The sequence below is a fragment of the Artibeus jamaicensis genome, unplaced genomic scaffold (genome assembly GCF_021234435.1).
Source record: "Artibeus jamaicensis isolate MK-2021 breed Jamaican fruit bat unplaced genomic scaffold, CSHL_Jam_final contig_463, whole genome shotgun sequence".
In the NCBI taxonomy this organism is placed as follows: Eukaryota; Metazoa; Chordata; class Mammalia; order Chiroptera; family Phyllostomidae; genus Artibeus; species Artibeus jamaicensis.
Genome location: NW_026521841.1, coordinates 380,738 through 397,850, shown reverse-complemented (window position 1 = coordinate 397,850; position 17,113 = coordinate 380,738). Strand labels below are relative to the sequence as shown.

Below are 17,113 nucleotides of genomic sequence, written 5' to 3'. Positions count from 1 at the left end.
CCTGTAGATGGGTTCTTTGGCCATCCCCCTATTCAAATTTCCAAAGGATATTTTCTCCTTCTTCTTAGGAGGTTGGCACAGCCTTACAGTCTTCCAGACACACAGGATGGCCCCCATGGATCACACCCCTGGAACTTTTCTTCACCTCCTTATTCTTAGGCCACAAGAAATGTTGGTCAGCTCGCAACCATACAGGCTCAGTCTTTAACTGTGAGACAGAAGGAGCTTGAGACACCATCCCTCCCAACTGCTAATGCATTTCCTAGTCCACCCTGCCACTGCCTCCGCTTCTGTAACTCCAGCCACTGCCATTGTTGGAGCACCTGACGTGGGCCATAGTCCTCTGGCCCAGTCAGCCTTGGCAACTTTGTTCCAAGTTTATGCTGGGATGGGAAGGAAAGAGGGTATAGAATCAGCAATTCCCCTCTTCTTCTTCCAAATCATTGACCACGGCTGGGGAGGGGGATTGACAAGGAAGGCTCTGCTGTTTGGAGGTCTTCCTCCAGGTTGCAGATTCTAGCCTCTAAAGCTTCTGTTTCAGAGCTTTCCTAACTTTATTGTATTGTGAAGCTCAGTCTTGTCTCCCTCAGCCTCCAAGGCTTCCACTTCCTCTAGGAGCTCTCAGAACTTCACTGTATTGCAGTAACACACAAGGGAGCCCCAATATGGTTAGCTGCTGACTTCTCAATACAAATACTCCAAGCGAGAAGAGAATGGCAAGAAATATTCCAAGTAATGAGAACCAGAGGCCTGCAACTAAGGCTATTATACCCAGCAAGGCTTTCAATCAAGATGGAAGGCCAAATAAAGAGCTTCCAAGACTAAAGAAGTCTAAAACACTACACCTCCACCAAACCAGCTTTGCAAGAGATGCTAAAAGGATTGCTTTAAGGAAAGGAAGGAAAAGAGAGAGACAGAGAGGAACATAGGTACAAAAAAGGCAATGAATAAGTACCTATCAATAATAACTTTATATGTAAATGGATTAAATGCTTCAAACAAAAGACATAGAATAGCTGAATGGATAAGAAAGTATGACCCACACATATGCTGCCTACAAGAGACCCACCTCAGGACAAAAGACCATCACAGACTAAAAGTGAAAGGCTAGAAACAAATTTCCCAAGCAAACAGACAGGAAAAAAAAGCCAGGGTAGCAATACTCATATCAGAAAAAAATAAACATCAAAAAGAGGGCCATAAAGAGAGACCCAGAAAATCACTTCATAATACTCAAGGGAAAAATCCACCAAGAAGACATAAGCATTGTAAATATATATGCACCCAACATAGGAGCACCCAAATACATTTAAAAAATCTTAGAGGACTGAAAGAAACAAATTGACAGCAACACAATTATAATAGGGGATTTTAACACCCCACTGTCAAAAATGGACAGATCTTCCAAACAAAGTATCAACAAAGATATTGTGGCATTCAACAACGCCCTAGATGAAATGGACTTAACTGATTATATATACATAGAGCCCTTCATCCCAAAGAAGCTAAATACTCATTCTTTTCAAATGCACATGGAACAGTTTCAAAGATAGAACACATGATAGGACACAAAACAAGTCTCAACAAATTTAAGAAAATTGAAATCATCCTAAGCATTTTCTCCAATCACAAGAGACTGAAACTGAAAACCAACCCCAAAGGAAAAAACCCAAAACCCTCAAAATCATGGAGATTGAACAGCATGCTATTAAACAAGGAATGGGTCAAGAATGAAATTAGGGAAGAAATAAAAAAAATTTCTGCACAACAAATGAAAATGAACTCACAACAACCCAAAACTTATGGAACACAGCAAAGGCAGTCTTGAGAGGAAAGCTCATTTCAATACAGGCCTATTTAAAGAAGATAGAAACATTTCAAATAAACAATCTAGTCCTGCAACTACAAGAATTCGAGGAACAACAACAAAGACAGCCCAGAACAAGTAGAAGGAAGGAAATAACCAAGATCAGAGCAGAATTAAATGACATAGAAACTAAAATCACAATTCTAAGGATCAGTGCATCCAGGAGCTTTTCTTTTGAAAAGATAAACGAAATCAACAAGCCTTTAAGCAGGCTCATCAGGCATAAAAGAGAGAGGATCCAAATAAACACAATCAGAAATAAAAAAGGAGAGATTACAACTGACACCACAGAAATACAAAGAATTGTAAGAAATTACTATGAAGAACTTTATGCCAAGGAATTTGAAAACCTAGGTGAAATGGACAAATTCCTAGGAAAATATAATCTTCCAAAACTCGATGAAGAAGCAGAAAGCCTGAAAAGACCAATAACAGCAGATGAAATTGAAGCAGTAATCAAAGCACTCCTGACACACAAAAGCCCTGGACCAGATGGTTTCTTAGGAGAATTCTTCAAAGCGTTTAAGGAAGAGCTAACTCCTATTCTTTACAGACTATTTCAAAAAATCCAAAATGACGGAAGATTCCCAAACTCTTTTTATGAAGCCAGCATCATGCTAATCCCAAAACTAGATAAAGATACAACAAAGAAAAAAAACTCAGGCCAATATTGCTGATGAACATAGACACTAAAATCCTCAACAAAATATTGGCAAGCCACATACAACAATACATTAAAAAGGTCATATACCATGAACAAGTGGGATTCATCCCAGAGATGCAAAGGATGGTTTAATATTCACAAATCAGTAAATGTAATATATCACATAAACAAAAGCAAAGACAAAAATCACATGATCATATCAATAGATGTGGAAAAAGCATTTCATAAGGTACAGCACCCATTTATAATAAAAGCACTAAGCAAAGTGTGAATAGAGGGAGCATTCCTCAATCTAACAAAGGCCATATATGACAGACCTACAGCCAACATTATATTCAATGGGCAAAAACTAAAATCTTTTCCACTAAGATCAGGAACAAGACAAGGTTGTCCACTTTCATCACTTCTATTCAATATAGTATTGGAAATTTTAGCCACAGCAATCAGACAAAAAAATAAATAAATAAATAAATAAATGGCATCCAAATCAGAAAGGAGGAAACAAAACTGTCACTGTTTGCAGATTACATGATAGTGTACATGGAAAATCCTATAGACTCTACCCCAAAACTGCTCAACGTAATAAATGAGTTTGGCAAAAATAGTGGAATACAAAGTCCATATTCAGAAATCAAAGGCATTTTTGTATACCAACAATGAAACAGCAGAAGCAGAAATCAAGAAAAAAATCCCATTTGATATAGCAAAAAGAAAAATAAAATACCTAGGAATGAACCTAACCAAGGATGTAAAAAACCTGTATACAGAAAAGTACACAACATGAAGAAAGAAATCAAAGAAGACACAGACAATTGGAAACATATACCGTGTTCATGGATTGGAAGAATTAACATCATCAGAATGTCCATACTACCCAAAGCAATATACAGATTCAGTGCAATATCTATTAAAGTACCAATGACATATTTCACAGACATAGAACAAACACTTCAAAAATTTATATGAAACCATAAAAGACCCCAAATAGCAGCTGCAATTTTGAGAAAGAAGAGCAAAGTAGGAAGGATCACAATACCTGATACCAAAGTGTATTACAAGGCCACTGTAATCAAAACAGCCTGGTACTGGCATAAAAACAGGCACATAGACCAATGGAACAGAACAGAGAGCCCAGAAATAAATCCAAGTCTCTATGGTCAATTAATATTCAACAAAGGGGGCGGCAACATAAAATGGAGTAAAAATAGCCTCTTGAACACATGGTGTTGGGGAACTGGACAGCTATGTGCAAAAAAAATGAAACTTGAGCACCAACTTACACCATAGACCAAAGTAAATTCAAGGTGGATAAAGGACTTAAATATAAGCCGTGAAACCATTAAAGTCCTACAAAAGAACATAGGCAGTAAAATCTCAGATATTTCAAGCAGCAACATTTTTACTGATATGTCCCCTAGAGCAAGGGACATAAAGAAAAGAATAAACAAATGGGATCTCATCAAATTAAAAAGCTTCTGCATCACTAAAGAAAACAGTATTAAAATGAAAAGGGAACCAACCATATGGGAAAACATATTTGCCAATGATACCTCAGACAAGGGTTTAATCTCCAAAACATACAAAGAACTTACAAGACTCCACCCTAAGAAGACAAGCAACCTAATTAAAAAGTGGGTGAAGAACTTGAACAGACACTTCTCCAAGGAGGACATACAGAAGATCCAAAGACACATGAAGAGATGCTCAATATCGCTAGCCATCAGAGAGATGCAAATTAAAACCACAATGAGATACCACTTTACACTGGTCAGGATGGCTATCAAAAAAAGCAACAAACAACAAATGTTGGAGAGGTTATGGGGAAAAGGGGTCCTTAGCTCACTGTTGGTGGGATTGCAGACTGGGACAACCATTATGGAAAACAGTATGGAATTTTTCTCAGAAAAATAAAAATTGACCTGCCTTTTGACCCAGCAATTCCACTGCTAGGATTATATCCTAAGAACCCTAAAGCATCACTTTCAAAGAACCTATGCACCCCAATGTAATAGCAGCACAATTTACAATAGCCAAGTGTTGATAGCAACCTAGGTGCCCATCAGTAAATGAATGGATCTCAAAACTATGGTACATTTACACAATGGAATTCTATGCAGCAGAAAGAAAGAAGGAGCTACTACCCTTTGCAACAACATGGATGGAATTTGAAAGCATTATGCTGAGTGAAATAAGCCAGACAGTGAAAGACAAATACCATATGATCTCGCCTTTAACAGGATGTTAAACAACAAAATAAACAAGCAAGCAAAATATAACCAAAGACACTGAAATACAGAACAGGCTGACAATGACCAGAGGGGAGAGGGGAGGGAGTTTCAGGGGAAAAGGGGCAGGGTTTACAGGAACTAGTATAAAGGACACATGGACAAAAACTAAATGGGGTGGAAATGGGAGGGAGGTGGGGAGCACTGGGGCGGGGGAGTGGGCTGGGATGGGAGTAAGATAGAAAACTGTACTTGAACAATTAAATAAATAAATTAAAAAATATATAACTTCACTGTATTGCAAAGTGCAGACTCTGTCCTGTTGCACTATGTGTCCCACCACATCACACTGCAGGGAGTGCCAGCTCCCTTATATACTAAATGCACACAAACTGGCAGGATGCCAAGATATATAATAGCATGATTCTGTGTATGTGGGCCCATTCTCAAGAGTATGGAAATGCTGCTTCTCTTCGTTGCCCAGACAACTAGGTGAGGGAGCTCGACTTACTTCATTTTCCCTATACTGGAGATTTGATCTGTTCTTTCATTTGGGCCATGCTCATTTTGGCAGCCTTCTTCTTGTGTTTGTTTCTATGTACTAGGTAGAGCTGCTATGACTCCGTGTCTTGGTAGTGTGGCCTATTATATAGTAAGTGTCCCATAGGGTTCAGTGGCATAGCCTCCCTATCACCTAGGGAGTTGGGTACTCAAGTTTTGCCCTCTGTGTGGGCTGACTACATCCTTCTCTTGTGGTTGAGCCTTGGTTGCTGTTGGCAGGTCAATGGGAGGGATTTACCCAGGCCAGTCAACTGCAATGATTGGCTGTGACCACTGACCAGCAACCTCAACCCTCCATGGAGTATCAGCTGTGCAGGGGCAGGGTGGTGGTGTTCTGATGGAGTCTGTAGCTGTACGTTCAGTATGCTGGTCCTGGAGTACTTAGGTGGTGCAGGCCAAGGTCCATTGCTTCTTATGTTTTGCTGGGGCCACCCTGCCTGACCTATAAAGCAATCTGAGTTCAATACTTGTGCTGGGCTTGGAGATTCCCAGGGAAAGCCAAGCTCTGAATCTAGGCTGATTGTTGCTAGTGCTGGGCCCGGACCCACTAAGGCCAGGTCTTGCTCATTTGATGGAATTTAGAAAGTTGTGAAGCAGGAGCCAAGACCAACCTTTCATGTGGAAAAGCAGGGGTAGGCCTGTAAGTTGAGTGATACAGTCTCTGGACATGTCAAAGGCAAGTCAAATAGTGTTATCCAGGTTGATGGAGTTTTAGATATGGCACCAGCTTGCTGGCTGTGTGGGGTTTAAAAAACAAAGAACGGCCTCTGCTCACCTTGATGCCAGACCTTTCAGTGTGTCCCTATATGGAACTGGTGACTCAAACTACTACCCCAGCCCCAGAGCTTAGTGGGAAGGAATGTCTTAGTAGCCCATGTGTGGATCCTTTAAGAGGAACTGCTTGGGGCTCCAGAGGTTTCTTCCACTGACTCAGTCCTCACTGGTTTTTGCTGCCCTAAGCTGTGGGGACTTACCTTTCTGGCACTGGAATCCTGGGCTGGGTGGCCTGGTATGGAACTGGGATTCCTTGCTTCAGATACCCCTCCTGAACTTCTATCCATTTACACATGTGTGGGACTGACCTGTTCTATCTGCACCCCTCCTACCAGCTGGATAGATGTGGTTTAATTCCATAATTATCAGATTTCCATTCAACTTGATTTCTGAGTTTTGAGCGGTTGTTCTGTATTTTAACTCTGATGTGCTTGTGCAAAGAGGCCAGCCAGCCACATCTGCCTTATGCCATCTTGATCGGAAGTCATTTTTCTTGTCTTTAAATTGACTACTGTGTTGCTTTAACTCTTCAGGTAACTTTCTTGCTTAAAGGCCATCTTTAAAAGTTTTTTGTCTGGACCTATTTCTACAGTGGGTACAATCAAACATTGTTTAAGTACCATGTCATTGGTAAAGGGCTTTCCTTGCTTGGCTAACAAGCCACTTACAAAGTTTAGTTACAGCCTTGTGGTAATTTTTTATATCAAAAAAACAGTGCTGAGATACCCATTTAAAATACTTAATTCTCTGACTGTTGCTGTTTTTGTAAATTGGGGATATTGTGATGAGTGCTTACTCTGGTAAAATCAACAATATTCTTTAAGCACAGCTAAAGTATCACTACAAAACAGACACAATGCTTTGCCACTGGAATTCAGAAAATAATCCAGTCCACTGTGCACTTAAGTTCATTTTCTGTTCTTTTGATATGATATGCACTAGTAATAAAAGCACATAAACTTCACAGCACCATAATACACGTGGCACACAACGTATGTCACACTAAAACCACGTCACTGCCATCTGTACTGTATCCAGCCCCACTTAGCAATGAGTACTGTATATGGTCTCTGTCAGAACTAAACTCTTATAGCACAAACACAGCCAACTTAGTCACTATCATATTAAAGATTTAACAAATACTGGATAAAAAAATGTTTTGACTGCAGGTTTTTTATGAATCTGGATTAACTAATTCAAAAGTACATTTTGAGGCCATCAGAAACTTAAAAATATTTGAGGTAAAAACCCACTGTACTTCAAGACACCCATGTGCCACTTGCATACAAATAAATTGTAAAAGATAAAGTTCATTTGCTGATTTGAACCACAAATAGAACTTCACATTGATGATACTGATACAAAATGGTAGTCAGTAACCCATGCTAGTATACCAAAAACTAATTTAGCATCAGTAAATGAGCAAATATACATAAACGAATCTGTTAATAGATGAACTGCTTTCTCATTCTCCATAATTTAATTTCTAATGTCAACTATCTCATATTGAAGTCTAAAGTATCCTTATAGGTTAAATGTGCACAGCCTAACACAGAAAACCATGTAGTCAATTAAGCAAGGTTTTATTTATTTGGCGTCAACAACAAACACTGCAGTTTAGTACTTAAACTTGCAGTTAATGGTGACCCTTTTATCCAGGGAGAGTCACTAGAGACAGCGATGAAATCTGCAAACAAAAACTATGAGACTGGGACACAGGCACTGTGAGCTTGCCTAAGGTAAGATGGTGTGTACTCCTAAATTTCAGCTAGGGCAGGCAAGCCACAATTACTGATTCCTTTCCTTATGGACATGAACCAACAGTGTTTCTTCTAATCTTGTCAAAAGCTGCACTCTACTTTATCTATTTAAATACAGAAACAAAACAAAAGATATTCAGTCCTCAAAATAAAATCACATTTTCCAAAAGTATATATGATATATTCAGAATCACTGATTGTTTTTTCTTTGTATTTTTTTCCTTGAATGTGTAGGTGTTTTAGTTTCTTGTGTTTCTTCTTTTATGCCAGATAAGGGTTGTTTAAAAATTATTTCATTATCTTCATTGTCATTCATTTCAGCCACTTCAGATTTTCGTCTCTCCAAAAATGTTGGTGTACAAACTGGTGTAGGGTCCTGGATTCAACAAATAAAAAATTGTAATACATAAATATGGGAAGATATGAGGAATGACTTTACCATCTCCCCCCGCCAAAAACATCTCCCCTCTATTTTTACAAGTTGTCCTGTGTTACTACTTCTGGCCTATTTCCATCTTTTAGTGATGTATTTGCACATAATTAAGAGCTTAGGTGCTTATTGAACTCAGTATGAAAATTCATAATTAGTTGTAATATAACATACTCTATAATAGGGTATACGGTAGAAAACTCTGATCTTACACTTATAAAAACAGTGGCCTTTCTCCTTCCTAATCAGTCACTTTGCTTAAAAGGTAAAAACTGCAATAATAAATTCACAATAATAACTTTGGCTAATAAGCTCACTGTATCTGCTATAGTCATAAAATTAAATCTGAAATTTTAACAAAATGACAGTAGCAGAAATTGTTTTTCCCAAAATATTGAGGGCAATTTTACCTGGCTGCTCGCAGTCTTCTCAAGAGTATTAGGTGTGACTGAAATCTTTTTTTCCTTCTTCCTAGGTAAAACCTTCGATAAATTTTAAGAAACTTCATCAATTTGCATATTTATCAGTTATAGTAGTAGAATATATTTTCCCATTCCTCTTTCTCTAATACCCGGCATGCAATATAAAGAAAAATTTTACCTGGCTATTTGTGGATTTCCAAAGATCAGTGTTTGGAGTATTGCTTTTTCCCTTTTTATGTAAAATCTTAAGTAAACATACAGAAGTTATAAACTGGCAGTAACACATATTTACATTTTTAACTTAGCATTACATCCTTACACATATTATTAGCAGATCCTTCCTAAGAGACAGAGCATTTCAACTTAAAAAAGCAGTATCTGCAAATACAGTGAATGAACTTAAATAAAAAGCAAAAACTAGCAAAGGGGCCTGAGGAATGGGCAGAAGCTATAGAACTTGAAGTGGGGCTGAAGCCTGGAGCTGGCCTGTAGAATTCCGCTTCAGTGGCCCACCTCCTAAACAGTTCATGAAAGTACCAGGCCCACAGACTGCGACACCATGCTTTTTAAACACATTCTGGTAAAGACTATATTTGGGATTTAGGCAAAGACTTAACAACCTAGAATTGAGTCAAAAGAAGATAACTCAGTCTTCTACTAGTTAGTTACCTAGGAATAGATGCAGCCTCTTACAACAAATTAACCAAGAAAGGGTGTATGAAAGATCCAAAGTATCCTTGAGATTTAGTCAAGACAAGAAATATGATCTTCACCTATACTAGCCACACCCTGATGACCTGCATTTTTGTTTTCTAGTAAAAGGCACAAAGCTCTCTTTAGTCTCAAAGAGGGAGGACAGAATATATAAGAAGCAAGGATATATAAGCTGTATGAAAATCTGTACAAACTTACTTTCATTAAGTAGGTTTGCTATAGTTCAACTCGGGCTCATTTAATTCAGAGATGATACTTACTGGTAAAATCATATATATATATATATATATATATTTTTTTTAAGATTTTTAAAGATTTTATTTATTTATCTTTAGAGGGGAAGGGGGAAAGGAGAGACGGAGAGAAACGTCAATGTATGGTTGCCTTTTGTGCGTCCCCTGCTGGGAACTGGCCTGCAGGGAACTGGCCTGCAACCCAGGCATGTGCCCTGACTGGGAATCGAACTGCGATGGTGTGGTTCGCAGGCCCGCGCTCAATCCACTGAGCTACACCAGCCAGGGCTGATATATATTTTAAGAATATTTTAAATTTAAAACAACATGAAACAAAATTTTAATTAGAATGGTATAAAAAGGATAGTCAATTTATAGTCTTGTTGTTACTGATAATATATAATACCAAACATCATTTAATTCTGGTAATGACGCTTTTAATAGCAATCTACAAGCACTGTGATTTTGGTTAGTGGTTTAACTTCAATTTAAAAGTATGAAAATTTGCAAATCAGCTAATCCCTTTCCGGAATTTCCTCTTCTGTAACTGGATCTGCTCTGACATACTTCTAACAATAACAATAAACAATGCAATGTTTAAAAAATTTAGTCAAACCCTAGTATGTGGTAAGCACAGAGCTAGATACTTTATACATGAAACCATAAACACGGTTCAACTAGTAAGATACAAAGCCCACCCTCAAGAAAAACCACAAAACATATTTCATGAAGGAATATTTACCAATGAAGGAAAGTTATAATCAATTCCTTTCTTAGCTAATTTCTTCCTGAGTAATTTTTCTTTCTTTTTAAATCGCTCCTCCATCCGCAGCTTTTGAAGAAGTGTCCGATTCTGATTATACCTTTTCACTGCTGGGTATGATGGCTTCTTAAATGGAATATGCCACTCTCGGAAAAGTTCCTCATGTACTTTCTCAGGTGGCATAAAATGACCTGTCAGTAAAAAAGTAAAGTTTTCAACCAAGTAGGGGAGGTACAGCACAGTATTGACCCTGCACATGTAGTCCCCTGACACCTTTTAGTTCATTTACTCAGCGCATTTTCTCCTGGCAAGAGCCATGTTTTTAATGTGAGCATGAACTCACGACTTTAATAAGGCTACTAGAATTCTCTGTCATAGCAATAGGAACTGAGATAAAGAGATGCTACTTGGGCAGCCTCATCAGCTACTCGATCAGATGTGCGAGACTTAAGTACCTGGGATGTCACACTCCAACATGAGCTCTGAAACTTAGCTTAAAAACTTAACTCTACCTCTAAAGGGCACTGGGAACCACAGAGGTGTGCTCTGGAATGTAAAGTCAGCTCTACTTTCTATAGGATGATTTTCTAATATGGTGTTGTCATTTCTCTACTCCTTAAAGCTTCTATTGCAAAGAGCTTCAGCCAATGTCACTCACGACTGGCTCTGAAATGTAATTCCTTACCTTTAATGTTATCCCATCTAGAACCCATATGGTTTTCCACTGTCCTCAGGATATACATGCCAAACTTTCAGATTTATAAAGACTTCAAATGACCCAACCTCCTCTTATCTCTTCTGTCTCTTTCTCCCCATGTCTTGCTATTCTCCTTACCTCCTCTCAGGCAAATACTGTTGGTCACTTCCAGTTCTGCCATTTGCTGTCCCCTTGGCCAGGACCTCAATCTTTATGCTCTTCCCCCAAATCCGGCTCTCTCCTATATCTTCAGATTTCCATATAAAGGATACTTTCTCAGGGAAGCCTTCCACATCCCATTAAGGTGGTTAGTTGCTCTTCCTATAGACCCCTAAAGTTTTTTGTCTTAATTCCACCTCAAGATAAAAACAGCTCTTACCCTGGAACATTTAAAATTCTACACAGAACCTGTCTGAAAAATGCACTTAATACCAGAAATCAAGTGAGATATCCAAGTAGCTAAGAAATCTGTCCCTCACACCACAGTAACCCATCAGCAGTAGGCACCAGGCAACCCTAAGGTAAAATAAGAGCACTTACACTTTAAAAGTCTTTCACCAAAAAGGTAATTGTTCATCGTTTCAGCAACTATCTTGGCAACATCTTCAGATTCAAACTCCACAAAGGCATAGCCTTTGCTATTTCCAGTCTGCAATGAAAAAATCCAACACAAAACTCTAACAATTAAACTCTAATGCATCAATAAACTCCTAAATTGTGCTTAATTTAAATAATGCACACTAGTCTTATTAGTGAATAACATTATGGCACCTTTAATTCCAACTTCAACTCACATACTAGAGAATATCTGAAAATGGAATACATGCTAGACTATTATACTGAGGTTCTGAAGAATGACCTGATTTCTAGTAGATTTATGGTGAAGTATTTAAAGTATTATGACTGCTACTCTCTTCAAAAGGTTCAGTAAAACAAAAAAGTGTATACATTTTTATAGCTATGGAGACACGAAGCTAATATGTCAGGATGTTATAATGGGTGAACTCAGAAGAAGGTAGGGATGTTCACTGTATTATTATTATTCCTTCTACTTCTCTGTAGAATTGAGAAATTTAAAAAACAAAGCTGGGGGAAACAATGATTACAGTATATTAAAAAAACCTTTACGAAGTATCTCACAAAATGCAGAAAAGTTTTAGCAAAAGGCAATAAGGCAAGATACTTTAGGCAATTCACAGAAAACATAATTCGAATAGCTAATAAACACATGACACTCAACAAAATCAATTTAGTAGGTCAAAAAGGCATTTTTATTTATTTTTTAAATTTTATTTATTTTTAGAGAAAGGAGAAGGAAGAAGAAAGAAAGGGAGAGAAACATCAATGTGTGGTTGCCTCTCAAGTACACCCACTGGGGACCTGGCCTACAACCCAGGCATATGCCCTGACTGGGAATTGAATACGCAACCCTTTGGTTCATAGGCCCATGCTCAATCCAATGAACTACACCAGCCAGGGCCAAAAAGGTATTTGAAACAACTGAAAAGTAGTGTCTCGTATGACTTTTATTTCAGTTATGTTTACATACATGTGTATGTGTGATGATTTCTGGTATAAAACTTATTTCTTACGATAGGGTCAAAAGTCTGAAACATACTACTCTAGAGAAAGTTGCCTATACCTGAGCAAAGAATGTCCCCAACAGTTTCACCTGTAAGAGTGAAATATTGTACAAACCTAATGTTCAACCGGAAGGTAGATTAACTTGAGTATGATCACAGTAATGCCAATGAATGTACTACAGTTAAAGCTCAAAACAGAGTGTTGAATAAATTAAGTTGAAGAATAATAGAATAATACTATACAACCTATACTGATACATGTAGTAAAGACTGTAAAAACACATACAGCAATTAAAAACACTGAGTTCATGAACAATAATTTCCTGGGCATGGGAGGAAGGGAAGTACAGAGGACTGGGAAAGGGTACAAAAGGGACCTCAAGTATATCTAAAATCTGTTCTGGAAAGAATGAAGATCTAACGTGAGATCAAGCCAACAACTGATAAAAGGAAATGGTGGAAACCTAAAAAGTCACTAAATCATTCTCTAAGTAGACATCAGGATGTTTGAAGCAACCATTACAAATAGGCAAGTGAAAAAAAGGGGAGGTATACACTGAAAATGTATTATTTTGGTTAGGATGAGATATCAGGTTATTTTTCATTTAAAATCCTCTTTTGCCCTGACCTGTGTGGCTCAGCTAGTTGGGTGTCATCCCACAAATCAAATCACTTGATTCCCGGTCAGGGCACATGCCTGCATTTCAGTTTTGGTTCCAGATTGGGGCATGTATGAGAGGTGATGGATCTATGTTTCTCTCCCTCCCTTTCTCCTCCCTTCCCAACTTCTCTAAATATAAATAAATGAAGTCTTTAAAAAATCTCCTTTAATGTTGAGATGCTGCTTTGAAAAAACTAAGTATCTGCAATTTTAGGACAATGGGTGGATGATGGATGCATACATACCTAACCTCCTCAAATACTCAATCAAATGTAAAATTTAACTCTGATGAAAAATTGTGGGAAAACTGTATCAAGAAAAACAGAGATTCCAACAAAGAGAGGTTTCTATGATTACAACCAATAAAAGTGTATGTGTATGGTAAGAAAAAAAGTGAGCCATTCCTCTATTACTGAAACAAACCATATAAACCTTTGTAATTACAAGGTAGGATAATATAACAATAACACACATACACAGTGTTTACTGTGTGTATCAGGCATTGTTCTAAGAACCTTACATTCATTACCTCATTTAATCTTTGGAAAGATACTCCTAGGAAGTTGATGCTGTTTTATTAATATTTTACAAATCAGAAAACTAAAGCATGGAAAGAGTATATAATTTGCCTAAGGTCATACACCTAGTAATTCATAAAGGTCAGGCCTTGAACATAGGCAGCCTGGCTCCAGTGTCCCAATTCTTAACTCACTATAAATACTTTGCTATTATAGGGATTCATACACCAGAGGCTAATTAATACAAGAGGTAAGAACCTGTTCCTGAAACTTAAGTTCATGTAAGATGACTTGGTAGCCACAGGACAAATATGGTTCCTTTACCAAAACCGTCAATTTAATTTGAGGATCTGGGGTAACAACTTTATTTAATAGCAAAATCAGTATTTACATTAATACTGATTTTGTTTTTGTGGTTGTTTCAGGTTCTAAACCTCACCCATGTCCCCCTTTTCTGGTGTGAAGTGTGATAAGCAATAACATGTGAACATGCTCTCAAACTGTGAAGGATGACATACTTTCATAAAATAAAATAACCTACTTCAATACAAAAATCTTACTTTTTTACTTCTGGACAATCTGAATCTTGTAACAGTGCCAAACTGGGAGAAATATGCTCGGATCTGGGTTTCATAAAGTGCTGGAGGTAGGTGGCCCACATAAATTACTCCAGGAGTAAGTTTTTCTTTTTCTTGCTTCTGTTGCTGAAGACATAAAAATCAGGAAAATACTTTAATTAAAAAAAATCACATTGCAACAAAACTTCCAAAATCCTAGCTTAATCCAAAACAAGAGATGAAGAACCTACCCCATATTTCCACTTACCAAAGGATTAGTTGTAACTAAAGGATTGTTTAATGTCTCCCACCAAGAAAATGGTTAAGCAGATTGTCTTCTCAGCGCCAGCACCATGTGAGTGCTCAATCCATATGTTGACGCAATAGCTAAGCAAACATATTATTTTACATTACCTGGGCAGAGAACTCCACATAAACATACCCTTCATTTTTGCATGGAGACCGTTTATTCGCATCCACCCAATCCAACAACTCCCAGACAACTGTTAACCTTCACAATGCCGACAAACATTTCACCATCTAAATCATCACGCACTTGCCTTAACAAGAACTTTCTAAGTTTTCCAAACGTGTATTTCATGTTACAAACCAAAGGAAATATAATTTGGATGTCAGGGGCCCTATCCAGCAAATAAACTCGACAAATAAGGTCTTTTAAGAACCCCCACATCATTAACCGGGCAAACAAACCTCCAGAATTCGGGGGCAAGGCGGAAACTTGACAGCTTTAGTCTAGAGTTAATCTGCGGTAGGAGAAAGCCTGTCCGGGCATTCGGCTGTCCTTTTCTCCTCTTCCGTCCTGTCCTTGAGCTCCACAGGAGGACCCTAACCCATCACAGGACCCTTAACCCGGCAAAACCCATCATTTCCCGGTTAGCTTAAACCTCCTAATCTCCGAGAACCTCGGCCCCAAGTTCGTAAAGTTGCTGGCCTCCCTGGGAGACCCTGGAGGTAGCACGGGTGTGAGGAGGCCGAGGAGCGCACGGAGAAGGAACCGCACAGAAGACTCCTCAGACCCCGCCAGCCACCTCCTCCAGCAGTCCACGGACGCCGCTCACCTTAGCTGCGCGCCGGCGAACCTGAGCCACCTCCTGGTGAAACCTGGCCTCCTCCTGCGGGTTCAGGGACAGGAGCGGCTTGGCTGGGCCTGCAAAAACCGCCATGCCCATAAGCGTCCCAGCTGAACAGTTCCACGAGCTAATACCGGAAACTACGAGCCCGTAGCTTCTTTAAAGCGGAAGTGGAGGCGGCTTTGGCGCTGGCGCAGAGGCGGGGCAAGGGGAGTGGGGGCGTGGCAGAGTCCTGGCAGGGCTGAGCGGGGCGGGGCGAAGCAAAGCGAGCTCAAGCGCCTCCTGCTGGAGGGCCTCTTGGCCTCGCTCTCATACTTGCCATTTGTCTAAAGTGGCCTTGGTAACTTGTTCGCACATACTTTGTGGTCAGCCAATTTGGAGCAGGGTAGGAGGGCGTTTAAAAAATACAAACTTGCCCTGGCTGGGGTAGCTCAGTGGATTGAGCGCTGGCCTGCAAACCAGAGGATCGCAGTTTGATTCCCAGTCAGGGCATATGCCTGGGTTGTGGGCCAGTTCCCAGCGGGGACCCACCAGAGGCAACTATACATTGATATTCTCTCCCTCTCTCCATCCCTTCTCCTTTAAAGATAAATAAATAAAATATTTAAAAAACTCCAAAATAAAAATAAATTCAAAATAACATCTGTGATCTTGAAGTCTTGCTAACCGTTCTTTAATTCTCTTTCTTTTTTTCACTCACTTGTTTTGTGAGCCCTGTGTGTTCGTGTGCTGCTTCCCTTTAGTAAACTTCCAGACTGGGAGAAGGGCTGGGTAAATGACGTTTGAAGGTGGGATTGGTACTGCAGAGCCCCGTGGGAAAGAAGCACACTGGATGACTCAGGAGGGCCTCACGGAGGAAGTGCAATTTGAGCTGAAACCTGAAGGCTGCAAGGAGCAGAACATGAAGACCTGGAAGCCCACGTGCATATAGGCAGGAGTACAGCACATGTAGCATCCGAAGGGCTGGAGAGAAGTAACCGTCCAGTGTGGCTGGAGCTCAATTGAGTGAGGGCAGAGAAGTCAGGGCCAGGCTGGAGCTTCAGGGCTCTTCATGTCAAGGTTTAAAACTTGAGGTTTCTTGTAAATGAAAGGGAATGTGAGGGTTTTAAGCAAGGCTGGGAATGTTTATCCCTTTAGTAAGGGATAAACTAGTAATGGATATCACTGTAGTAAGGGTGGAAGAGTGGATTGCAGAGGAAGCAGGGAAATGGAGGCTACAGGAATAGTTTAAGCAGAGCTGGTCTGGGGGATAACAGCAACAAGTGTTCTGGAACAAGTGAAGGCCAAGTTTGGCTGATGCCCAGGTGTACGAGTGGGATGAGTGGAGACGAGTCTGTCGGGTAGAGTGGCATGGGAGAGATTATACAGATGAGGGCCAGCTTGCTTCCTCTGGGAGGCACTTGCCTCCCATGCCTGCTTTTGTCTCCTTCCCCAGTCTCTTTCAGCTCAATTCAACCCTCACTCCTCAGGGCTAGCCATCTATAACTCTGTAGCTGGGTCAGCTCTTTCTCTTAAGTGTTTTCTTACAACTGTGTTTTCATGAACAGGTTGAATTGTCAGGAGAGAGCAAGCAGAGAGCAATTTTTTTCTTTC

At 39.5% G+C, this 17,113-nt stretch overlaps 1 protein-coding gene across 2 annotated transcripts; it reads right to left on the bottom strand.

The window, feature by feature from the left end:
• Window positions 1-7,658: 7,658 nt before the first annotated feature.
• NIFK (nucleolar protein interacting with the FHA domain of MKI67) lies at window positions 7,659-15,673 on the bottom strand. 2 transcript variants are annotated; one of them, XM_037145352.2, is made up of 7 exons: window positions 15,509-15,673; window positions 14,433-14,576; window positions 11,651-11,759; window positions 10,393-10,604; window positions 8,882-8,947; window positions 8,692-8,763; window positions 7,659-8,227 (listed from the first exon to the last, which is right to left on the bottom strand). In XM_037145352.2, exons 1-7 carry the CDS (start codon window positions 15,617-15,619, stop codon window positions 8,042-8,044), a joined length of 900 nt encoding a protein of 299 aa, XP_037001247.2. In that variant the 5' UTR covers window positions 15,620-15,673; the 3' UTR covers window positions 7,659-8,041. The 2 variants fall into 2 exon arrangements, with proteins under 2 accessions (XP_037001247.2, XP_053522525.1); XM_053666550.1 differs by lacking the exon at window positions 8,882-8,947.
• Between the last annotated feature and the right edge of the window lie 1,440 nt (window positions 15,674-17,113).